Source organism: Rhamphochromis sp. 'chilingali' (genome assembly GCF_963969265.1).
Source record: "Rhamphochromis sp. 'chilingali' genome assembly, chromosome: 15".
In the NCBI taxonomy this organism is placed as follows: Eukaryota; Metazoa; Chordata; class Actinopteri; order Cichliformes; family Cichlidae; genus Rhamphochromis; species Rhamphochromis sp. 'chilingali'.
This window is the reverse complement of record NC_137942.1, coordinates 7,888,322-7,914,435: the sequence shown is the minus strand read 5'-3', so window position 1 is coordinate 7,914,435 and position 26,114 is coordinate 7,888,322. Positions and strand designations below refer to the sequence as shown.

At 39.7% G+C, this 26,114-nt stretch overlaps 1 protein-coding gene and 1 long non-coding RNA gene across 3 annotated transcripts; one reads left to right on the top strand and one right to left on the bottom strand.

Annotated features, from left to right (window-relative positions):
* The first annotated feature begins 716 nt into the window (after positions 1-716).
* ppp1r1b (protein phosphatase 1, regulatory (inhibitor) subunit 1B) lies at positions 717-23,629 on the top strand. Of its 2 annotated transcripts, none has more exons than XM_080905099.1 (5): positions 717-1,143; positions 16,552-16,635; positions 17,673-17,748; positions 18,932-19,069; positions 21,579-23,629. In XM_080905099.1, the coding sequence occupies exons 1-5, from the start codon at positions 1,030-1,032 to the stop codon at positions 21,740-21,742; spliced, it is 576 nt and encodes a 191-aa protein (XP_080761225.1). In that variant the 5' UTR covers positions 717-1,029; the 3' UTR covers positions 21,743-23,629. The 2 variants fall into 2 exon arrangements, with proteins under 2 accessions (XP_080761225.1, XP_080761224.1); XM_080905098.1 differs by having other exon boundaries at positions 16,552-16,641.
* LOC308411240 lies at positions 10,080-12,285 on the bottom strand. Its single transcript, XR_013974352.1, has 2 exons — positions 11,808-12,285; positions 10,080-10,504 (listed from the first exon to the last, which is right to left on the bottom strand). It is a non-coding gene; the product is annotated as an uncharacterized lncRNA (long non-coding RNA).
* Positions 23,630-26,114: the final 2,485 nt, after the last annotated feature.

Genomic DNA, 26,114 nt, shown 5'->3' with positions numbered 1-26,114 from the left:
AGTGAAATAACAGCAAGGCCCTGAAAATAACACTGACGCTGTCCTCTTTTCCCTGTATGTCACCACAATGTCTTCCCCCTCTCTCATTCTCACTTGTATCTTCTCCATGTTTGTCATCTAAAGATCACTATGTCCCATTCACTCTAAATCATACAAGCCAAGGTTGTGATAAGTTTTATCTTATTTGGCATACATTTACTTGTTTTTTTCACTGAGATCCAATCAAGCTTTTGACAGAAGGACATCCTGAGTATTTCTCTCTGACAATCGTGGTACTTTCCCTGACTGCTATCAGTCATATGGTCATAGCATTACATACAACACCGCCTGTAAATCCAGTAATGTCGGTGGCATCGGCTTAGCAGCAGGATCCCTCTGTACATTCCTCCTGCATACGGCACGTATCACTCTCCTCTTGTTTATCTCTCCTTGCACTCCCTGCCACCCTCATCTCCCATCATAAATCTCTCACATATAGAGGCCAAAAGAGGCTCAGCTGATGTGATGAGATTACTATTTTTTTCTGATTACAAATCAACTTCAGCTTAAATAGGTAGAAAAAAGCGTTGCCCACCCTCCACCCCTTGTCACGTCTTCTTTTCCCTCCTCCCCATTTACTGTGACTCCTCCCTCTCCCTGAATATCTCCACCTTCTTTTGGTCACTGGCCCCTCCCCTCCACTCTCTATCCACCCACTTCGCTCCCTCACAGCCAGATCTAAGGACATGCCTCATTCACTCCTGCTGCACAGGTTTAAAGGGACTGCAAACAGGGAAAGAGTGAAACCCAGAGAGGTGTAGGGGGATTTTAGCAGCTGCAGGAGAGCAAAAGAGGTGAAAAAAAGTCTTTTCACTTTTTCTAAGAGAGGTAGAAATAGAGAGAGATTGTGAAGGAGTGAAGCAAGAGAAAGAAGAAAAGTCTTCAGGACTGGGACTACCCAGGAGTGGGAGGTTCCTCTTGGAGGTTATAGAGATTTCCAGCTGCTTCCTCTCCTCTCTGCTGGGAGTCAGACCTCCAGGATCCAGAGCCATGGAGCCCTCTGTGTCACCCGAGGTCGAGGGGGAGCCCAAGGAGAGGAAGAAGATCCAGTTTGCTGTGCCAGCCAATGCACCCACCAACCTGGATCCACGGCAAGTGGAGATGGTGAGCAGGCGCTGGTCAGGTTACTGTATGGCCCATAAGGACAAGTTCTGTTTGTGTTTCTGAATATTCACTATTGGAGTTTAACAGATGAATTTCTCTTTGGTAGTTTCCCATCCAAATACCATTCCCTCATACAAATACAGAGGCCACATTGTTTGTTGGATTCTGTACATGCAATGGCAAAATTTCTCTCTTCACAGCATCTTCTCTCTGCAAGTTTTCTCTCTGCTTTGTGTCACTTTGACAGCTTTGCAATAGAAAGATAAATTTGATTGCTGTGTTAGACACTGTTGAGAAATTTTGATGACATTTCCCTCTCTTCGTTTTGGTTTCCTCTTGAGATTAGTGCCTTGTTGCTGCCTCATGTCATCCTGACCTGTTTAAAACTGTGACATTGATACAAAAGTCATTATCTTCTGTTTCACGCCAGCTTTGCTCCTTCTGTGACATTTTGTTTGTAAAAAACATATTTTAGTCCTTGGCTGTTTGGCACCTTCTCTGACCTTTGAGATAAGCTTTTGCTAGTAATATCCTTTAGTCCTCTTTTACCACAGCGCTATCTTATCACCGACTCAGCAATGCCTGCATTTTTCTGTGGAAGTTTTTATGCTCATTTTTCATGGGACAACTGAGATCTCTCCTTTTGGCGCTAATGTCGGTGGCTCTTATTTTAGATCTGGGATAAGTGGGCCAAAGTAGAAACTGTTTAGTATCTTAGAATGATCGAGGACAGCGACTCATTTCTCATGAGGGCTTGATGAGAGAAAGGTTGGGAGGACAAGTGTGAGATGTTCTATATGAAGGAAGGGAAAGAGACAAAGATACAAAGCCTGATCTTTACCTGTCTGGGGTCAGCTCCCATAGTGTCTGCCCCTGTTTCACTGCTTGCAAAATAGAGGCTTTTAATAAAGAACAGTGATCTCTGATAACACTTTGTCATTACCCTGGCTGATTGCACTTAACTTTCACGAGTTTATTTGGAGATTGTGCTGAATTTCCTCCATGTTTTTTGTCTTATCTCATGTTCTCATGTATCTCTGCTACAGGATACATTTTTAAAATGGAAAATTTTCACAGCACTTCATAAGACCTTTACTTAAAAATAAATATAAACACGTGCTGTCCTCCTTCCCCTCTAATTCTCTTTCTCCCTTATGCCCTGCCACCATGCTATGATCCTTATCACCTCTTCCAAGAAACCACAGGATACCAATCTGGCATATGTGGGCTACGCCCTCATTTAAAAAAAAAAAAAATCCTTATTTTATTGCTCAATATTCAAAGTACAATCACGTATTTTTAGGGTTATTTGCTGGCTTTATTCTCCCAGCCAGACCCTGGGCTTCACCTTCAAATAGGGAATGTGGGTTGAAACTTCTACGTCATATTAATACTACCACATCTTTTCAGTCAAGCTTCCATGTCAGGCTTCTAATTTATTTCCCCCTTCTAATTTGGTCTTTGTCTGTACTAGTTGGAGATTTGTTCTCACTAGTTCAGGATTTTGGTGTACTAGTTAAACAAAAACTCTTTAGTTACCTTTTCAGCAAGCACAAGCTGTATATAGAGGATGGACGTAGCTTCTGGGTATGAAAAGCCAGTAGTTAAGTGGCTTAAAGTTTATGGTCTAAATCTCTAGCTTGAAGTCTTATTTAATACAGCATGATGATCATTTTGTAAATTATGGCTGTATTTGGCGATAAATAGATAATAAACAGCATATGTTTTACGTCATGGCTACTTCATGAAAAGGTTGCTACCATTAGAGCCTGCAGTGTGTCAGTTTCTCAGTCAAGTATACTGTTCACTCAACAAAGCTGTTATTCAAAAGCTAAGAGGAAAGTTTGCTAAATACTCAGTTTGCAGTTTCAAAACAGACCTCAAAAACCAATGAGCAATGCCATAGTGGTTATGTCCTTCTTTCATAAACAGCTTACGTTAGCTCCAAGAGTCCATCTGTTACTAGTGATGCCCAGGTGGGCTGAATTTGTAACTCTTAAACTAAGTAATAGTTAACTAGTGATCTGCAAATTTTCTAACATGTTAATCTAATTATTATTATTAGAACTACTTAAGTACCAAGATTTTCAGCATTATGCCATTTGTGCATCAGCAACATAAAACCTTTTTGATGCTTTAGTGCCACTGATATGGATTCTGTTTCAAACAAGTTGGTTAGAAGTGCTGCTAGCTGACTTGTACATTTTTTGTAAATGACAAATTAGTGCAATGAAATCTTGAACCAGTTCTGGCAAGGCCAAAGAGCGGACTAGTGGGTAGAAAGTGTTGTGTGATGTGGAATAAATTCTCAAATGGCTTTCCCCATACAACCGTTTCAGAGGCATAGAATTAGAAAGCCTGGGGTCGGTGGTTTTATTTACTGTGCATGCAAATGGATGGATGCTGATAGTTAGAACAAGGAAGCAAATGAGCTGGTGGGGAGTATGAGAAACAGAGAGGGCATTCAGGAGAGAATGCGTGTTTATGTGTGTTTAAAAGCAGATAGCATCTACCAGTGGTGGATGGGATTCTCCAGGGACATGTGGGTGGGCAGGGGTAACAGTTAACGACACTCGTTTAATTCCCTTCTCCTCCCATAACAATTACTGTCGCCCACTAGTCCGACTTTGCTAATGAGTTGCAATACTATTCTTTGGAACTTGTTACACAACCGGTAACATCTTACTGTTTGTTGCAATGGCATTTAAACCCCAAAACCACTATTGACTGAACTGCCTTGTTACTATGGTGACAAGCTGTCCAACTATGTCATTGAAAGCACCCCCACAGTTGGCATCTAAAAGGTCAACTTTAATGGATAGTTCTGTATATGTGATAGGTTGTTTACATAGGTAGAATTTCATTTTTTGGAGGTAAATGTGTGTGAATGCTCTTTGGTGACGGTTCCAAGCCTCCCACGCATGGAAATGTTGCACATTTTGGGAGAATATAGCAGGTTTTGGAAATCCTTTAAAGGTGTAAGATGATTTTTTTTGAACATTTCTCACCTGCTTGTTTACTCCAGAGGAATGTTTTTGCATCTGCAAGAGCCATTATAAATAGAAGTCAAATAACACTAACATAAAACCGTCCCTAGTTGACCCAGTTTGCATGCAGATTGTCTTGGTTTTATTTTGTCACATTTTCAGACACTAATTAGTTGTTTCTTCTTCAGTATGTTGAAGGTTCATGAAATTTTGTTTGTGGCACTGCACTGAAAAATTATTTTATTGATATAAACGTTTAACCTGTATTTTTCAGATCACTCAGATAAATTAAGTCATTTCTATGTGTCATCCAGACTTTCTAATTCCACCCCTTCCATCTTTAACCTCCTGACATTGATACTCAGTGCTGGTGCTACCATCACCAGTTCTGCTTTGGTATCTTTTTGGAACTACCCTATTGCATCCATTGGAGTGTGACTGTGGGAATGCTAGGATAAAACCTTTTAAGCATAGGAAAAGGTGCTTTTATTAATGCGTGTGTGTGAAAGGGTGAGAAAGAGTGCTATATAAGAACCAGTCCATTTTACTGTTGGACTGATTTGAGAATCAAACATTATGTTCTGCAGAAGTTGGGAAGAAAATCCTGGGGGGCAGAATCTTTGAATCTACATGTGTTGGATTTTAATGTGATTGAATACCATAAAAATATATTTGTGTATTGAGGACACATTAAAAGCATAAGCACAGTCTTAGGTTTGAATCTAGACTGTGTGGTGTTTGCATGTTCTCCTCTTGTTTGTGTGTGTTATCTCTAGGTACTCCACCTTCCTCCCACATTTCAATCTAAATACATCTGCAGGCTGCTTCTGCAAATGATTACTTAATTTCTCATGGTAGCTCCTCACTTTAGCCCCAGCAGTTTTGTGGTGTTGCGCTGGTACCAGCTTTTGGGGCCAGTCTTTTTTTTAATGTTAATCAACGGATCTCAATCTGTTCTAGATTACGTACCAGCACCACATCGGAAAACAGGCACGATCTCCTTTATATGCTCTAAAAATACACAACTTTTAAAAGTCATTATTTTAGAATATTCTTCACATTAAGCGGTCAGGATTGACCCTGAAACATAACAGAGAGAGCACATGGCTGTGTTTACCATCACTAATGCCACTCCACAAAGGCACCAATCCTCCGTGCTTTGTAAATGATGTAAGGTAATGTGCATAATGGACAGAGATTAACGTCATGGCACAGCATCACTGATTCCCTTCAAGTCTGCCTCTCTGCCGCCTCAACAAGCAGATACATATCTCTGTGCTCTCCTCTTTCTTCACTCAGCCTGGTCCTGTTAGCTCATGCTGACCAGTTGAAGTGACAGGAAATGCATAACATGAAAGGGAATAACAAAGGCCTGGAAAGGGCATTTGGCAAAAGGCTTCTAACAGTAACCCAGTCCATATTAATCTATATTAAACGTCAAGGGTGTTATTGAGGGCATGATTTTCACTCACAGTTCCCTGATGACGATCTTCATACAATTCCTCATCCTCCCTAGCAAAGCCAACACCTATCGGCCCTCCAGTCCTCCCCTCATTCTTCCCAGTCCACTCTCTGGGTTAAACATCAAACAGTGACCTTTGGTGCAGTGAGTGTTTGCTGTCTAGGGGACTGTCAACATGCGCTCCCAGAAAGAACATCTTGCTGGATGCCACAAAGCATGCTGGGACTGGACAAGAGGATGCAGTGATCTTTCCCTGCATGTGGAAAGCCAGGAATGCCACTGTGTTGGTTTTACTCACTCTTCCCAGTGACGCAGGCTGGTTCCTCTCCAGGCTGCCTGCCCGAAGCAATTTAATGATATTTGTGGTGGCAAAAAACTAATTGGTTAAGAAATTATTTTGAAAAGAAAAAAGAAAGATGAATTGCTTTGCTGAAACCACACATTATAATTGCAGTGTGGACACAATCAATGGGCTTCTGTCTACTGGGGTTACGTATGTATGTGTTCCTCCCTGTTTTTGACAGTTGGGGCATTTTGAGTAGTTAATGACTCTGGAGGCCAACATATTATTCATGGCCTCTATCTGTTTATAGCAGTTTTGTCCAAATTTTTATTTAATTATTTATGCTTTTTCTGCTTTTTTTTTTTCTCCAAACAAAAACATAAAAAAGCAAAACAGTACAGCTTCTGTGTAAGAAAGCCATTACTGTGTTATTCTGAAAATCATGCTCTCTTAATGATGATATAACCCAAACAATTTATCACCTCCTCTTGGCTCCTGTGCTGTAGACCTGTGTAATGTGCAAACACTTAAAAAGTGTAAATATTGACTATGGGTAGAGTGATTTGCCACCTGATTACACAGTACATAGTGAGTTCAAAATATGCCATAATGCCCTCGGCAGCTCATGCATGTAAAACTCATAATGGAAGTTGCATGCTTGTAGTATTGCGGCACACTCCCTTAGACTTTCAACATTTTGGTCGATAAATCCCCCACTGTCTGCCAGTGCCATGTTCCAATCCAGTCACTAATTTTTCGCTTCAGGGATAATCTTTAATCAAACAGTGTCGGGCTGTGGCCAGGGAGTGAAAAGATACAGACTAGTGCATTCCCCTAATGTGCATTCGTGCATTTCCAAACACATATCCAAATTCTTGTCTAGCTGTAGCAGAGAAATCACAATGCACTGTGCAAGGATGTCTTTTAACCCTGCCCAGTACAGCAAAACAGTGGCCACATTTGTGATGAAAATTGAGGGATAGGATTAGAAGGGCAACAGTCGGGCAGCAGCAGGGACAGAAATCGAGGGTGGGGGATAAGAGATAGACAGGATCTGTGGGATGATCAGCGGTTGTCAGGATCTGAACCCTGCACTGCACCTTTTAGCTGGCTTTCCACCCCTCCTGATTTTGCTTTCAGGGTCAGTTGCTTTGTAGCTGGAGTCCCAGGACAGTCACACTGATATAAGCATATTCAGGGGACCACTGAAGCATGAATCAAAACAAATAGGATTGGTACCAATCCCTGTTTCATCAACACAGAGAAGACATAGCATTTTGTTATTGCTGCTCTATGAGTTGTAATCTCCGATTTTCAGGGCAGTAACTGAGACATTTTTTTTCCCAGCATTTATCTCCCTGCAACCTAATAAGCTTTGTACATGTTCAAGCTCTCAGTTATCTTCGGTGCATTTAGAAGGAAACCCCTAAAGCTAAAAGAAAGGATATGCAGAAAGATGACAGGAGATAGTCTGCTGGAAATGGAAACTAATATTTTGTAATGTCTCTTTTGTAACATGCTGTTCTGTGTAGATAGAGTTCAATTCCGGTAAATGGGTTACTTTAAGGAAGTAAATATTTAGAGCAAGCTTCTGCACATTTTTGTGGTATAATACAATAGGTTTTCTTTGAGAAACATAGATTATAGAAAATTATTTGAAGTAGCACTGTAGAGCTCCTCCAGATGCCACCTGGTTGTAGTTTTCAAGCTGTCATAGTACGATAAAAGCAAAAAGAAACAACAAAATAAATGGGGCACATGGGTAAGGAAATGCTGTTATATTTCACAGTAATATCATTTTTACTGAGATTATAGTAGGAATAGGAATAATAAAATAGGATTGTTGGTAACCTTTTCAGTAACTTCTATGTCATTTATCACGGGTGGTTACACGTGACTTTGCAGATGAGTAACTATAGCTGCTCTGCCCTCCATTTGTGCCAGCCTATTGACCTCTGCAACTGCAGAGGTCAATAGGCTGTCAGCTACATACTATGACACATCTGAATATGAGTGCATAAACAAAAGTGGAATTTTCCTGTGATTGTAGGCTGTTGGCAATGTTACTTTCTCTATGAAAGCTTTGATTGGCACCTTCCCAGTTGTGGGTTGTGGCCTGGCAGGGGGCTTCCTGACACTCATCAGCCAGTGGCGCAGTATTTGTACTGTGATGGTAAACCAGCAGTCTCTGGAACAACAAGCCAGCCGTTATCAGCAGCTAATTACATAAATGCTGGGGGGCACTGTGAGAGAGAGAAGAAAGAGTGGGGCGAGTGGATGGTTGTCTGAGTATGATGTAATTCTGCCAGTGGGTGCAGGGTAATTACATTTTCTATTTGAGGGTCATTGGAGAACCCCTCCAGATGCTATCTGCTGCCCATCTGTTTATCCAGTTAGCCGGTGGTGGGGCCAAAGGTCATTGCAAAAGTGTTATGTGAATGCTGAGAAGCAATATGCAGCAGCCTCTCTGACTTATGGGAATTCACCGATCTGACAGAGCTGCAGCTGGGGTTGAAATTTGCGTAGCCTTGTCCTTGACCCCCCTTGAAACAGCTGGAAACTCAACAAGCGGGTGTTTCTCAGTGCAACCTTTTTAAAGCCCGCCAGCATTATCTGCTAGTAATTTTAAATAGTAAATCTTAATAAATAAGAATTAAAGAAAAAAGACAGAAAGGAAGAAATCCAGTGTAAATATCCTCACAGACAAAACGTTATGCACAGTTCTTGCATAAAGAATAACATAGATAAAAAAAAATCACACATTAAATCTTTATGGCAGAAATGATAAAATAGTCAAAAAAACACATGCACACATACACACACACACACACACACACACACAAAAGGGATCATTTTTCACCTTACTGTATTATTGACTTCAAATTGCCAGACTGCACTTAGAGCACCACATGGGGTTCTTCCATTTGTTTTTAAGAGGCTATCTCCAGGGGCATGACTGAGAGAAAAGGGCAACATCATGGCTTTGTTTAAATTAGTTGCCCTTCAGACTTTATATTCAGCTGAACATCAAATATGACCAAGAGAAAGGGAAGCTAATATTTTTACAGATACATTTAAGGTTGTATGATAGGGTCGTGTAAAAACTTGCTAAAGATAATAAAAAGTCATTCGTCATGTCGAATGACCAGCGGATAAACTCTCAGGTTGGTAATAAATGTATTACATGTATAAGAACAAGCGTCATGTTAACAAAAGATAGCCGTACAGTAACTGTTATGCTTATTGTAGCTGTTAGCTAAAAACAGTAATTTAGCGTAGTTTGCCCTGAATTCAGCTTTGACAAACAAATATGATTGACTGTTTCTAGTAGAATTCCAAAGTTGTCATCTTGTACCCTCTCAGAGTACCCCCTCTGTATGCTTGCAGAGACCCCTACAGTAGGGAAACATGCAAAACGGTGTCCAAACCTTTGTATTTTAGCTTTATTTATGTCTTACACCGCATCCAACTCTTTAGCTAACTTAATAACTTTAGCTAAAGTGAATAGTTAGTCTAATTCATTAGTGCAGCATTACTGGATCACCTCTGTTTGAAGTGATATAATGTGATATACAACTATCACTGTGTTTAACTACCATAATAATTCTTAGGGTACTGAGTGCATGCTTAATTAATAAAATTTTTTTTAAACACACTGCTCCATTACTATGTTTGACAGGCTGAAGTTGTCGGGTCACCTCCTAAATCGACCATCTTTTACAGGTGTTTTGTGCCAGAAATGGAGTGTCCACTGAAGACTGAAGATACTGAATCTCTACGCCTTGCCATTGATCCCTCTTGTGCCTTCATCTAGACAAGAGACATTAACTTAACCACTCTCATATGCTCTGTACCTACATCACCTTCCCTGACAGTCGTAGCTTGGCTCATCTGAGGGTGAAATTATAAGAATGTGTTATTTTGCAAAGTGCTCTCAAGGGTTCCTAAATAAAATATGGCGTTGAGGTCATTTCTTTTGAATTAATCCCTTCTTCTGAAATATAAGAACCTCTGCTGGTTTTAATGGCACTTTGGATTTCTTTACTTTCTGTTCCACTCCCAACCCCAAATAGATGCTGACAAGCTGCCACAGTAACATGGAAGAGGGAAAGACGTTGGAAAGGACTACTACAAATAAACCTAATGCCTAACAATGAAAAGTGTAAAATAAGAACAATAATAATAATAAAGATAAAAGATGAAGTAACAAGTTTTTAGTTTTTGTTTATTCCAAATGATCATCCAGATATCTGTGACATGTGATGACAAACACCATAATGGAAGGCCTTAGTCATCACATGCTTAAACTCATCATATATTTTTGCATATGCTGAACAGGCAGTCAGACATGCTGTAACTGTGGGGTAGAAAACAGCATGAACACCATACGGCAGGGGTCTCAAACTCCAGTCCTCGAGGGCATGGAAAAGTTGCATGACACTTTGACCGTTGAGGACTGGAGTTTGAGACCCCTGTCATATGGAATATGACAGGTGTGGTTGAACTGCATGAAGACTCTGAAGTTTCTCTTCTCTTCTGGCAGGACAGGAATGTGGCCTTGTCCTGTGAGCCACTGTAAGGATGTACTTAGAGTAGAACTGGACTGTCACCGGCCTCAGGCTCTTCACCCTTTTTAAAGACAAAGTAGTCATTTAGATAAAATATTAGATATTGTTTACCTGTAAATGCACAAAGTAAATTTAGAAATGTTATTATTGTCAAGAGTGAACAAGCACTGATAGTGTAATCTACAGCTGTGGCCAAACGTTTAGAGAATGAGAAGTGTTGTTTGCTTATTTACAAAGTTTGCTGTTTCAGTGATAGTTGTATATCATATTATATCACTTCAAACAGAGGTGATCCAGTAATGCTGCACTAATGAATTAGACTAACTATTCACTTTAGCTAAAGTTATTAAGTTAGCTAAAGAGTTGGGATGCTGTGTTATGCTGGGCTTACACGGTGCGATTTTTGGCCCATTTTGAGCCGATTTTTGAGTCGTGCGACCGTTTTGGCGATCGGCCCGATTTTGGCCTTCATCGTGCGTCGTGCATCGTGTAGTATACGTGGGGTAACGAGAAGCGATTAACACCTCACGACCAGCTCCCGATCATCAATCGCTTGGTCGTGAGGGTGTCACCGCAGCTTCTCACACTGCGCACGCGCAAACACAAATGTCAGCGAAAAAGACGGCGCAGCACGGCAGTGCAGCGTGTGATCTGGACACAAGCGATGGAGGCACAACTTGTAGAACTATGGCAAGCTCACCCGAACCTTTTCGATGTGGCCTAACAAAATTATCACGACCACAACAACCGTGAAAATAGTTGGATCTACACTGCTGCTCAATCACAGCTGCCTGATCAATGTTTTTCATTAGAAATTTAGCAAAGTTGATGGTGGTGGTGTGTCTGTGTGAGTGAAAGACAGAGAGGGAGAGCGAGCAACAGAATTTCTCTTATAACCTTCATTTTATGGACGCACAGTGTGAGCACTCGGGTCGCATCAGAGCATCGGGCCGTATAGTGTGAGACCCTGCATCGTGACCTACGAACTTCTAACCCCTGCGAGTCAATCGTACAGTTTGAGCAGGAGCTGAATCGTGCGACTGAAAAAAATCGCACAGTGTCTGCCCAGCATAAGACATAAATAAAGCTAAAATACAAAGGTTTGGGCACCGTTTTGCATGTTTCCCTACTGTAGGGGTCTCTGCAAGCATACAGAGGGGGTACTCTGAGAGGGTCCAAGATGACAACTTTGGAATTCTACTAGAAACAGTCGATCATATTTGTTTGTCAAAGCTGAATTCAGGGCAAACTACGCTAAATTACCGTTTTTAGCTAACAGCTACAATAAGCATAACAGTTACTGTACGGCTATCTTTTGTTAACATGACGCTTGTTCTTATACATGTAATACATTTATTACCAACCTGAGAGTTTATCCGCTGGTCATTCGACATGACGAATGACTTCTGAAGTCTTAATTCAGCTCAAGATGCTGTAGATTCCCGTCGGTAACACTTTCGGTCCGCTAGTAAAACGTAGTTCTATTAATCTGCGCTTGAACCGGAACCGGATGTAAGTTCCAAAAAACTGAATTTTGGAACTGAAATTGAATTGTAGAACTGAAACTGAATGGTGAGAAGTGAAACTGAAATTATTCGAGAGCTGAATTTTTAAAGGATAAAATGCAGTTTCAAAGCAAATCAATTCATTTTCAAAATATAAAATTCAATTTCAATTTAGTGATGATCATTTTCAAACCATAAATTCAATTTCAAATTAGACTAATTCAAATTCAGTTTTCAAAAGCATTTATTCAAGTTACAATTCAGATTCAATCTGAGCAATTCAAATTCAAATTGAACTTATTCAAATTCAGTTTCTGATGGCACAGATTTCTGCCCATATTGGGGCCAGATCTGCACAGCAGACTCCTCTCGGGATACCCGACTATTAGCACTGGTGCAGAGTTTTAGAACCTTTCGGTTTCATCCCACAGGGACTCCTGTGATCTAGTTTATGCTGTCCTACTGAAACTGCTTTTTATAGACCCAGCCACAAGAGCACCAGCTTAGAGGATGGTCTTTGGGGAGCAGACCCATATCAGCCCATCTGCATCCAGACTGCAATGGAGGAGAGTGCTGAGCTAACACACACATATTTGAACTCATTCAAAAACATGCAAAGTCAACACTTATCAGTGACTCAGTACTATATTGGCGTTACACCTGGGTACTATAGTGCTTTGTATCCTGTTAAACTTGGCAAGGTTATTTATATACACATGAAAAAAAATCTGTTGCACAGGTACACTTCATGTAAGAGCACAGCTTTAGCTGTAACCTCCTTATCTCCTCAATACTATGTGAGAAAAGTGCTTTTTTTTTTAAAGAAAAGGTCACTTCAAAGAGGAAGTGGTTACGCTGTGTGCTAGCTCACGCACAGTCTATTCAGGTTTGCATAAACCAAATAAAATTATTTAAATTGTGAGAACATGGCTGTATGAGAAAGGGTAACTGCTGGGTGATAGTCTGACTTCATTCTCTTGACATTATCCTGAGTTCATATTTGAAAACAGCTTATAGAAACACCGGTACAAATAATTACGTTTAGCCTTCTGTTTGTATCTGCCACACAGTGCATTTGCAGGACATTAATCAAATTCAGCTTCAGATAAACTGAAACACCTTTATACGCTATGATCTATGAGCCAGTATTTTTATTGAGACAAAGCTCTTTGTGAAACCTAGTGGGGTGCTGCTGGCTCTTAGGGGAAGCCTGCAGGCATACACCTGTGGAGCTGCTGAAATGCCACTGCAGACGCCTGCTTAGAGTCCCTGAGTGAAAGTCCATTGCAGCTTGACTGATCTTGGTACAAAAACAATTGCTGCCAGTGGTGGAATGTTGAGGAGATTGGGGGCAGGGGGTTTAGAAAAGCAGTGAAGGGAGGGGATAGAGGGATAAAGCGCTGGAGTAATCTCACATGCTTTGCCCTAGTGTTGCCATAAATGAGGAAGTCACATATGATATTATGTAACTCAGAGTGGAGTGGGTTTTAAGGTTGGAAAATTACTAGAGTCAATATGTATGCTTATGCATTGCCGGCATCACAAAACAACAGCAGGTCACCACCGCCACCACTGTCGGCATCACTTTGTGTACGTAAATGTGACAAATGTTTATAAACACTGTGATTTTTTTTCATTACATGCATTGCAAACTGTGCCTCATGCTATAGGAGGTCTTCTGTTGTGTCGTGACATTTCATGAGACCACCATGCTGAGTGTTTAGATGACGAGCCCTTGGATAACAACCATTTACACACACACACAAACACATGCATGCTGAGCACGAGAGCAGTTACTGGTAACTAGATCATCATATTATGCTTCACAGTGAAGTCACAGAGCAGTGAAGTTATCCCATTTAGTCATTTTATTGAGTGTGCATCAAGACATATCCTGTTTATCTCATCATTCCTACCTTAATCACTTTGGGGATCCTGATCTGGAGTTTAGAAAATATAATAATATAATACACCTTTCTCTTTGGCTTGGCCTTTCTCTTTTGTAAACATAAGCTCACATCACAGTAAAGAAACCAAAAAACAGGAGTGGGAACTAACAAAATATAACAAAGTAGTGGAAACATCCATTGCAGTCTCCCAAGATATTCTAATGGCTTACTTTAAATATGTCTTAAAAAACAGAAAATCTGAAAATATCCACTACTAATGATCTACTTTCCAATCCTTTTTTGTTGTTGGTATTTTTGTATAAAGATTGATATGGCAGTCAAAAATTAACAAGCAGCTAATTGAATAATCAAGTAATTACAGTTAATAACCAAGAATCTGTTTGCAGAACCATCCGTATACCTTCCTGCTGGCCCTCCAATCTCAGTATAATCTAATAAATATATCACACAAATACACAAGCATACCAATAATCTGCTGGACTTGAATACAGTCCTCGCTTACGTCCCCAGGACTCGGGCACAGGCTTGGTCATGTCAACATCTGGTATTTTCTCTCTGTCTCTTGTGGCTCTCGGTTTGAAGCACCTCAGGCTGCCCTGCAAGGCAGTTAGCAGGTGTCATGCAGGCAGAGCCAGCAGGGTTCTTATCAACGTGAAGCCCCAGGCCTCCACACCTAACCAGGGGAGACACAGGGAAAGCGGAGGTGGGGTCAAAGGATGCTCTGTGGATGTTTTCCTCTTACACATCTAATGACAAAAAAGGAAACAAAAACACACTAATATGAGTCTGGTTATGACAGACTGGTGTTGAAAAGGAGAGGCGAACAGTGGATGAAGTTAATGTCACTGTCAAGGAATGAAAATCAGGATGGATGTGGAAGTAAACAGGATAGAGGAAGCAACGGATCGAGCAAGGAGGAAATGAGAGGAGAATGAGAGAAAGACAGATAGTGTGAGAGATCCAGGGGAAGCAGGAAAGCCTGAAGTTGCGTGATGAGATTAAAATGTGTGTCTGGTGATATAAATAAGGGTGAAATCCATGCTTGATTACTCCATGTCTTTGAATTTGACAGAGGCAGATTTCCACCACGTGGGCCGTGGAAGCCTCTGCTTTGGCAACATGCGCCTCGTTGTGATGACGCACACGACAGAAGAGAAACAAACACAAACACAACTCTCCGTATGGAGCCAGACTACTTAACTATATTCCTGCGATGTTATGTGATATAGTAAACAGCAGCACATAGGTTCATGTCATGGGCAAGGTTGGCTTGCTCCACAGAGGACATCTTTCAGCACCTGATTTGCCTGACTAATACCACTGCTTTTACCTTTTTAAAATGTGTTTTATATATTTTTTAAACATTTTTCCATTTATTTTTTCCATTTTATTTTATGCATTTGGGAATTGTGTAGATTTGTAGAAAATGTGAGCCAAAGATCTGAGCTGTGCACGTACATTTTCTCTATAAAGGCCCCGACACGTTCTGCTTAGCAAGGGAAAAATACTCTGAAAAGTAATACTCCACCCCAAACTTATCCTTTGATTATCAAACAGTCACTTCCTGTTTGCTTCTTAAAGGTTTACAGTCTGTTCCAACATAGGAAACAGAGACTGTGAATGTGAGCTTCAGTGTAAATTTACTTCAGTCATTGCCAAGTTTTGTGCTGAAAAAGAGTAGGAAAACATGCACAGAAACAAGCCTGTCTAGGTGGAAATTAATCATTTCTTTTAAGACAAATCAAAAATTCTGGTTATTTTTCTGATTAAATCTTATTAAAAAAATAGTTTTAGAAGTTGTCCAATTATGTGCACCAGAATTCCAGGAGCTCAGTTTCAAATTGTCCATCGATATTTGCTTCATATATACTAACTGACTGACTGAGCTAAATGCACTTTTGTCTCTGTATACGTGCAGGGCCCTGTGTTTTGTGCACTGGGTCAATGAGCCACATTGAGCACTTCTGGTGAGTGAATTTCCACAGACAGGCCATGATACTGTGGAGCTGTAGGCACAACTGTGCATTTGTTCCCAGGAACAGAGAGTTTGCTGTATACAGTGGCTCGTGCTGTAGAGGTGTAGCTCAGATCTGCACTTTGTCTGGCCCCGTTCTGCTTTTAGGCTGTCAGCTACCTGAATTAGGCCTCCAAGAAGCAGTCATTCGGAGTGGAAAAGGAGCGAGTGGATGGGAGTGTCTCGGCTGATTGCTGTGGTTCATTTAATCCCTTTTCTATGGACTCTCTGTTTGGGAGACTTCATATTTGCATGTTTGGTGCACACAGGTGCCAAAACATGTTTGTGTAAATGTGAGGAGAACATTCATTTCAAATAAAGCCTTTGTCAAAAGAATAATTTTCTTCTGTTTCACACCACAGAATTCTCTTTGTTTACTCTGTCTTTAAAATCTGAGGTTTCTAAATGATTCTTCTATTGCACCTGACTGTTGCGTGTGCTCTGACGTGACCAGTACTGAACACTGAAAGTCACTGTTGGCTGCTGACCTGTCAAATAAATCTGAGGTAGGACTAATGAAGTCCTTGAGGGCCCAGCAATGCCCTTCACCAGCATAAACTGTCAACATAGGGATCCGTGTGATTGATATGGCTTTGTGCTGAGCATTATTAATAATATAGTGTTAGTCAGTTTTGTTATTCATTTATTTATGGCTGCCATTTGTGTTGTTTGTTCGCAGATCCGACGCCGGAGGCCAACACCCGCCACACTGTTCAGAGTAGCCGACCAGTCATCTCCTGAGGATGATCAGTCCACCCATCAGGTAAAGGTGAAGACAAAACACTTTTTTATATAAGTGTCTTTGTGCTCTCATCCATCCTCCTACATTAGATTTCAATCCTATTAACCACGTAACTACTTTACCTACAACATATAATTTACTTCATGCCATTATTTCACTGTCTAACAACATAATAATCCATTTTCCTTAATGACTCCACACACATTGAATCCTGTGTGTTGAGTTTGTGTTTAGCCACAGTTCAAACTCACCTTGAAATTTTAAAACTATTTGAGCACCAAGGTTAAAAAATATCTTGTTTACTTGATGTTGGTGAGATGAGGCTGAAAGCTTGAGTAAAATTCAGTGTAAGCAGGTTTGACGATAACACTTTTCACATTCTAGTGAAGATCCTGAAGATTAAGCATGGCACGAAGAGTTAAGAGAACTTGGGAAAACCAGCATGTAGTAGCATGTAGTGCTGACATTACTGAGTTGCAGACTGGACATCCAACAATTATACTGCATGCCTAGCCAATGTAAGATAATATAAGCAGGCACAATCATGACAAAACATGACACCTTGGGTTTAGAGATGTTAATGCTTGCATCAAAAACTGCAGTGTGTAAATAGCTGTTTGAAAATGCCATCCTTTATATTCTTAATGTTTTGGAACAAGGCTATTTTAAATTTGCATGCTTTTCCCCCGTTTTCCTCATGGTTATGTTTCTTCTAATGAAGAGGAACAGTTTGTCATTGCTCTCCAGTGTGTACCTACAAACTTCAAATCAGCTTCTGGCGTGTTTGGAAGCCAAAATTCCCCCAAAACAACTTGAATAACTAAGGAGAGGCCTCCAGAGTTACCACAAGAACTAAAAAAAGATTGCATCAGTCATGTAGGAGATATTTTGCATGCATGTTATGACTTTAGATCCCAATGAGGAAGTTGGTGTTTTAACTGAAATTTCAAATTATGTAATAAAATAAATATAGTGAATAAAACTTCCGAGGTGCCGATGCTTTGAGGACAGACTGACGAAGAATGTCATGATTAGTGGCTCGCTCTTTCTCTTCACAGTGGGTTGTAGGAGAGAATGGAGTCCTCAAACCAAAACGAGTTAATCCAAATGTGTATCAGCCGCCATCACTCAAAGGTTGGTACAAGCATTTGTGTTACAGGTGGTGGTTGTGTGTGTTGTGATTCATCCTTGTGTTTAAATCCTTTCTTTGTTTTACCGTGCTTCCCTGCAAGCATTTCTTACTTGCGTTCTAACGCCTTATAAAGGTGCATGTGACAGATGGGTGGATATGCAATAAAGGGGTTTCTTTTTTTTTCACTGCATGCGCGTGTGTGATATGCATAGTTGTGTTTCTGTTTGCTTCTGCCCTTATATTACACTCAGCAGCAGGGTCCATATATCTGTGTGTGACCAAAAGAGAAAGGGAGAAAGGGAGAGATTAGAGTGTGACAGCTGTGAGACACTGAGTGAGAGTCTAGGAAAGTCTGGATCATCCAGGATTACAGTCAGTTGTGTATACAGCTGTGGCGCACACGAACACACACATATAGGTGTGATTAAAATGCATACATGAACACAGACGTGCATTTTTCTATTGTGTCTTTGTTGCATGTGGTCAATAAGGAAGGTAAGTTTGTCGGTGGGGTTTCTTTTACTTTGGATTTGTGGGTGTGCGCTGCCACATGTCGAGTGATGATATAATGAGCCAGGAAGCCTTGTTCTGCATCTCAAATCTGCCCTTTATCAGCTCAGACGCAGAGTGAAAGAGAGAACTAACTCTATTATTTCTAGTTGCATAACCTATCTCAAGCTAAAAACTGACCTGCCTTAGTGCTGCTGCCGCACTGTGTAAGTGAGGGTGTGAAAAAATGATAGAGAGAGAAGCCAAGGTGACCTAGAGGAAGCGAGAGAGTGGCTGAGATAATATCACTAAAGAGAGTGAACGGAGAGAGAGAAGAGGATGAGTCAGTATTGCCAAAAGATAGCGCTGGGGAGGGTGGGCAGTCGAGTAGGGTGCAAATAAACAGATGGGAAAACAGGGTGAGAGGAGAGCTAGAAAACAACAGCGGAAGCTCTACTGTAAAAATCAGTGCGGGATACCGTTTTGTAGCTGCCTGCCTGCCTGTCTGCCTGTCTGTCAGTGCATGTGTATAACTGGCCTTCTGCCTGCCTGGCATGCATTCAAAAACCCCTGTGAGGCTTGACAAAAACTGACAGAGTTGAAGTGTGGTGAAACCAAAACAACATATCCCTCTATCCCTGTGTCTGTGTCCATGTGTTTGTGTGGCTGTCCCTGTGTGTGTTTACCTGTGTGTAGCTGTGCAGAAGATGGCTGAAGCGCATATGCAGAAACTAGGTGTCTACCCTCCCTTGGAAGACCCTTGTGAAGGGGAGGAGGATGAGGACTACTTGAAGGGAGAGGAGGGAGAGGATGCAGCTCCCACCAAAGCTGCTGGTGAGAGGGAGGCTCTCTTTCAACTGTCAGGGAGCACAGTAACAACACTGTTACAGCGATGTTTGTTTCTCAAAGCCAAAATACACTTTGAGGGACTTAAAGCTGTTAATTTTATGGGTCTTGTTTGGTTGGGTCATTGGATTTTTTACTAGGATAAATGGTTTAGTGTCATGCAGTAATCGATTGGTTGCATTCTGATATCACCAGTTAAATTAGCAGCTAGTTGGTAATTATTTCAAAGTGACTGGAGAAAAAATTGTGCTCAAAAAAACTTGAAAAACTGGAAAAGTTTGCACATTAAGATTTAAAATCACAATCTCATATGAGAAGCTTATACACTGAAAATCACAAAATATCACTTTTTAACTAGTCCAAAGGTGTATTTTTCCTTCTAGTTTGTATGTATAGCCAAGTTGTTCCCATTTCTGTACATTTTCCCTAATGATGTTTTTCAGTTATTTGCAATTTCAAGATGAAATTTTCTCATACAGGACACCGTTGTAGCTTTTCGCTCCCTAATAGGAGTTCTCCCCTTTGGAGGTGGTTGTTGATCCTTTATTGATCACATGAGCCATCACATGACTTCTTCACCTAGCTTCCACAAACAGATTTAGATGACCGTATAAGGAAATCATCTCAGCACAGATTTAGGGTACACCTGTTTAATTACTCGTTGACAGACAAACCCATAGCAGCAAACCAATACATTTAGCCATGTCGACATGGTCAAGATGACCAGCTGAAGTTCAAAGTTTATTTTGGTCACTTTAAATGTGACATGGTTGTTGTTCTGAGTGAAGCTGCTCCGAGTATTTAGGAAATTCCTGGGATTTTCTCCACACAGCCATCTGTGGGGTTTACAGAGAATGGTGTGGAAAAGAAAAAAATAAGCGAGCAACAGTTCTCTCTGTGAAAACACGTTGTTGATGCCAGAGGTTAGAGGAGAATGCCCAGACTGCATTCTCTCTTGATTTCTGCTGCAACATATGGATAGTAAGTTTGAGAATTTGGCATAAACAACATGAAACTATGGCCCCATCTGACCTCTGGCCTCAGATTGTTGATGGTGATGTAATGATGTGGAGATTTTCTTAGCACACTTTGGGGCCCTTAGTACCAACTAAGCCTCATTTAAACACCACAGCCTAGTTAAGTATTGTTGCTGACCATTTCCATTATGACCACATTGTACTGCATCAAGCAGGATAACACACCATATCACAAAGCTTAAATTATCTTAAGCTGTTTTCTAACTGTGTAATGCTTTCATGTCCATATGAAGTCTTTGAGGAATGTTTGTAGCACCTTGTTGAACATATGCCATGAACAGTTAATGCAATTCTGAAGGTAAAAGCAGGTACAACTGTGTAATAGCAAGGTATAACTAACAAAGTGTCTAGTGAGGGACTATTATATGCAGTTTAAGATAACTGAAAGAAAAATCAGGCACAAACAAAAGAAAAATAGCAAACCACAGTAAGATTACATTTTTGTGCTTCTTAGTAAACAATTGCTCTGCGGTTTTCAGCATCTGGAAGCCCCTTGTGTGCTGAGCAGCTGGTACAGCTCTTGTGCTACATTATCCCTCCATCTCTTAACCCAAATGTATTGGAAGTCTTGATGTGTCACCAACACCTATCCCAGTGCAAGAGGCCAGCCAGGATGTGCATCTGTGCAAATTTTAATCTCTGCCAAAAGAAAAACAAACAAATCTACATATCTCTTTGATTTAAACTTTTTTATATATGTGCATTTTCTTATTTTGCATAATAATCAGATTTATGTGCGCTGTGTGTTTGGTTTTATGATGCCAAATTATAGGTTTATAATCCCCATAAAGTCACACGAGAGCAGTGGCATTTCATTCAGAATTATTGCTCTGTCGGCCCAGATGACAGACTCTCTCGGTAAATCCCTTTGTGGAAGCCTGCTGAAACACAAAGTACCCAAACAGGATGCTAAAATATACTGATTGGGCTTTTTTGATGACAATTCATCTGTTCTTTCAGTCAAGCGACACAGTTCGGACTCGGCCTATCCTATAACAAACAGAAGACAAACCAAGGAACTCAAGTTATTTCATCAGGTAGCTGTTCATCATTTTCAGGAATGAACACAATCTCCTTTTCAGTGCGTCTGAAATACTAAGTGAGTTTGCAGTTTAGAAAAGACATAGAATAAGAATAAAGAAATAAAGTGAAACTATAAAGCTTCTTTTTAAAATGTTCTCACTACTAAATTAATTAACCAAGAGCACAAAACAGTGCAAAAGTCATGGGGTTTCAGATACCTGAAGCAGGAAATTGCTTAAAAAGCTTTAGCTCTAGAGTCAGTACTTGTGTCCTTCTGCCCAGCAGGCATCTCTTTTACCAGAATTTACTTTACCATTCCTTATTAAATTTGTGACACAATGGTATGGTATTGTAATGGTATCTACAGTTAGATATAAGCAAAGGTAGTTGTGATTTTTTTTTACTGCTGGTTTTGATACCAGTCTTTGCCTCCTCAGATCGCCAAGAGACAGCTGCCACTGAGCAGTCAGACAAGTTTTCCAGCGTGAGAGAGACGGCCAAGCAGATACAACCAGCACAGGAGGAAGATGAGGAGGAAGAAGACATGAAGGGGGACAAAACTGAAGCCATGACAGAGGAGAACAGTTGTGGGAGTAACTGAGAGAGAAAGATAGCGCGGGGAGAACGTTTGAAGGGAAGATGTGGGGAGACTCATGGTGGTTAAAATCTGAAGAACTCAGAAAAATCAAGAAATGGGTTGTGTGTCTTTTTAAATGTGTGTAGTCTGAATACACAGATGAGATGACAGCTGTCAGTAAACTGAGCGATGGATTCTTTCGTGACCTTAAACATGTGAGAAAAGGTTCTTGTAGTACTTCACCTCTAAAGGGTGGTTTTGAAAACGAGGACGAAGAGGGAGTTTTTGTATTAGTCAGCCTTTATGAGCAGGTGAGGAGTGATTTACTGACAGAGCAGACTACAGATGCTACTTTGGCCCTGGTGTCCTTTTGTTTATAATGACAGTGGAAGGGCCAAGGTCAGCGTGACCAAAAACCCTGCAAGACCAGACCTTCAAAGAAGGCTAAAATGGCCACAAGGAATACAAAGTTGACATTATCTTTCTCGGGTACATTTGATTAAAAAAAACAAACAAAAACAAACTGTCCTGTATTACCCTTTGTAAAAACACTTGAAGGTCTTTAAATGTGTGCGGTACGTGTTCCATTTTACTTTGAAACCACAGCCTACATCGTTTGTTTTTTGATTTACAGCACCCTCAGTGTTTAGTTCTTTGTGTGTGCTGCCATCTTGTGGTAAAAAATACAAATGACAGGTTAAAGTGCTACTGCGGCTACTTAAAGTTAAAATCCATAATTCAAATTCTGTTTTGATGCGATTTATGTTCTGCATTTTCAACAACAGCCTTTTAATTTTGCTGTATCTGAGCTTCATGTTGCCAAATCTTTGATCTTATTGATTATATCTTTAGCCTCTTGGAAGCTTGAATGGCGGTTGTTGCCAGTGTTATTTGTCACTGACAACAACAGAAGTCTTCAGCTTTCATTAAAATCATCAATTATTTCATTTCTATATAATAATCTACTTTTATTCTTGCTCTTTATGCTCAGCATTTACCAAACAGTCATGCTGTAGTCACTGAGTTTACGTTAAAACAATTTGCAATTTGTTCATGCTTAGATCAATGTATGACTCTTTTAGTTCAAAAATCTTTATCTGAAATTATATGAACTCTGCATTTAGCCTTGTTTTTTTTCTTTTAAACCTAAATTTAAAATCAGTCTGTGAAGCTACCTCCTATTTTTCAAAAACACCCATTTGCTGCCTCTGTGCATGGCACATTTGAACGGGATTCTTCAGAAACTTATTGGGGAAATTTTAAAAAATTAATTGAAAAATATTTTCATTTCTAATCTAGGATATCTCCCTTTTGTATGCTGACACTTTTGTAATGTTAGCTTTTTCTCATTCCCTAATCGTCTGTTGAAAGAGATATTTTTCTAATCCAAAATCCAGTTTATGGGGAGCACTGCTTAGCACTATCCTGCTTCTGTTACCTATATCCAAATACACAAATGAACCACAACGACTACTGTGCGACTGACATTTGGTAGACTTCCTTCAGCAACGAATTCAACTTTGTTTAACTGACAAAGCAAACCTAATGATAAAATTTCTAGTTGTGCCACAGGATGAATAAATCTCGCTGTTTCTATCATCTAGGCTGCTGTTTGTAAATAAAACTTTGTGAGACTTTTTCAACCTGTGACCTGCCTAAATTGTGGGATGACTGGATGAGCAGGTTATGTGTGCTGAGGCTCTTCAGCCAATAATGTCCTCCCTCCTTCTTTATAACCACCCCCCTCCTCATCCCAGGTCAGAAGAAACAATCGTGGAAAGACATGTACGAATGCTTAATCTGTGTTTATTTTTCTTTTTTTCCATTCTGTTGTTTCTCAATGTGATGTGGTTGTTTTGAAGTGAGCAACTGTATGATATCGAAATAAACAATTTTTCCTTTCTCTTTTAATCCAACCTAAATCTTACTTAAATCTTACGTCTGACATTTTTGCTTGGGAATTCTTTTAGATCTTTTTAATTGCATGTTTTTTAGACCCCTCCTACATTCACTGCTCTCTATCGAATTTATCCTTGAATCAGTTATGGACTGTCAGGAACTGCAAGTAGAGGATCCAGGTGCAGACACAAGACGGCAGAGGTTAAATCAAAAACACACCGTTAATTAAGACCTTTGGTTAAGACCAAATCTAAAGTAGTGATTCAACTGATTCTTAAAATAGGTAGGGAAAAAAAACAGACACTATGACAAAGACTAAGGAGCAGGGTAGGGCTATTTATACACATGGGGTTAATCAACGACTGTGAAAGCAGAAAGGCAAGGAGACATAGCTGAATTCAACTGAGAAAATCAGACAACAAGAGAGACATAAAGACAGTCACAAGACACATATACACACAGTTTAGGAGTAAGATTTTTCCCTGGTTCCCAGAGAAGACTGATTCATAAAATAATTATTTTTTTAAGCTTTACTTTAACTTCACTTTCATGTAAAATTGGGAAGCTAATGGGCTTAACAGAATTTTTTAATTATTTTACAATTTACAGGCTGGGTAAACTCCATTCAATTTATTTTTTAACAAATGTCACAGTTTATTTCATCAAAACAGTTTCCTTTTATCTTTAACAATGTCCACATTATTATTACATTACACCAGGGATGTCAAATTCACTTTACACCGTGAGCCCAGTTTGATCTGAACTGGGCCAGAGGAGTGGCATTCTCATAAGAAACAAATTAACAACTTCCACAGAACATCTCTATCTATGTGATAAAGACATGGTGTTGTAGAAACAAAAAGAAATCTCAGTACAACTGAATAGTAATAAAGAAATGTGTCAAATTAAGGAAAATCTTCAGGCAGCTGACTCATAATCCTGTAATTATAAAACACAAGGCTTTTGTTAATTTTCATGTCCTTTTATTTGTTATTGTGTATCCTCAAAATTTCTACAGTAGAGTATGAAAAAAAAACCCCAGGAACTTTTCTGTCATTTATTTTTTTGTAGCATGAATGGCCCATGGGAGAGGTCTTTATTAGTAAAGATGAAGCTATAAAACCTATGAAAATACAGATAAAAGTGCAAAATTATAACCTTCATGTTTTCCAAAGCTGTCCAATAGGGGTGTATTAAAGTCATTGCCAGGCCGATTTTTGGGTCCTGGGCCTTATTTTCTATTATTATTTTATTTTATGATGTTATATTATATTTTACTAAAAGAGTTAGGTCATTATTATCCACATTGCCTTCATTTCGATATAAGAGCTACTAAAACAAACAGTACAAGAAAGAAGAACTCCTAAATCTAAAAATTTATTTTAAATAATATAATTTTTTTGCGGTATATAGTCTTCATGCAACACCTTCTTAAAGTATGTGCCAAATATTTCTTTCAGTCATTCCTTCATTCATTTGCACTCCAGTTCTTTCATTTGTTGGCATTCCCCACCCCTTAAGCAAAGGGCAGAAAACAATAATGAGCCAGAGCTAAAAATAACTAGACCATTCATTATTTACACGTTGGCTTACTTGAGCTTTAAACTAATGGAGTTAAAGACCAATAAGTAAGTAAATACATAAATCAATACTTCCTTATAATTTTCTCTGGCTGTTTCAAACCCATTTTGCTTGCTCATTTGTTGTTGTTGGTGGTTGAAATATTTTGTATCCCATGTATTGTAATGAGTTAGGCTCGCATTACCAAATACTGTTTCAATGTTCCAACTAGACCTCATCTTTTGTTCCAGCAATACTACATTAGCAAGTGGAGATAATTATAACTAACATTGATTTTATAAAGAGGTTTCAAAAAATACATCAAATTCGTCTTAAATAAAAGACCAAAAGGGGCAGTGTAGGTCCAGATAGATAACCTAAAACTTTATATGACAGTCCAACTACATTGTATACCAATATTTTTTTTTTAAACGGCAAAACAGCATTATTAATCTCATCTAAACCGTAAAAGAGGAACAATGTAAATACTTAATTTTGTATTGTGAGTTTCGATTGTATATTTCATATGCTGCATGTGTACGTGTTGGCGTAAATAAGTACCACTTTCGATTTCGAACGAAACCGGAAATACGTTACGGGTTATTCTCTGGCATCCTTTGACGGAGTCTGCTCTGGTCACTTGATTAGTTTCGGAGTTGTTGATTCAACTTTAATCCAAATTTGCACACCAGTCTAAATACAATTTTTAGATAAAGATTAGCACGAATGCATGTGTAAGAGTTATTCAAGGAGGATAAAGATTTTTACCGACCAAATGGTAAGTTTGTTTTGGTCTGAAAATTAGTTTTCTGCCCATTTAAACCTTTCAGTGTTACAGATGAGCGAAGTGCCCATACGATGGCACTCAAGAGTCTATTTAAATCTCACACAACTGACAAGTGACATTTCAGCGTATAATATTGTCAGATTAGTCGCA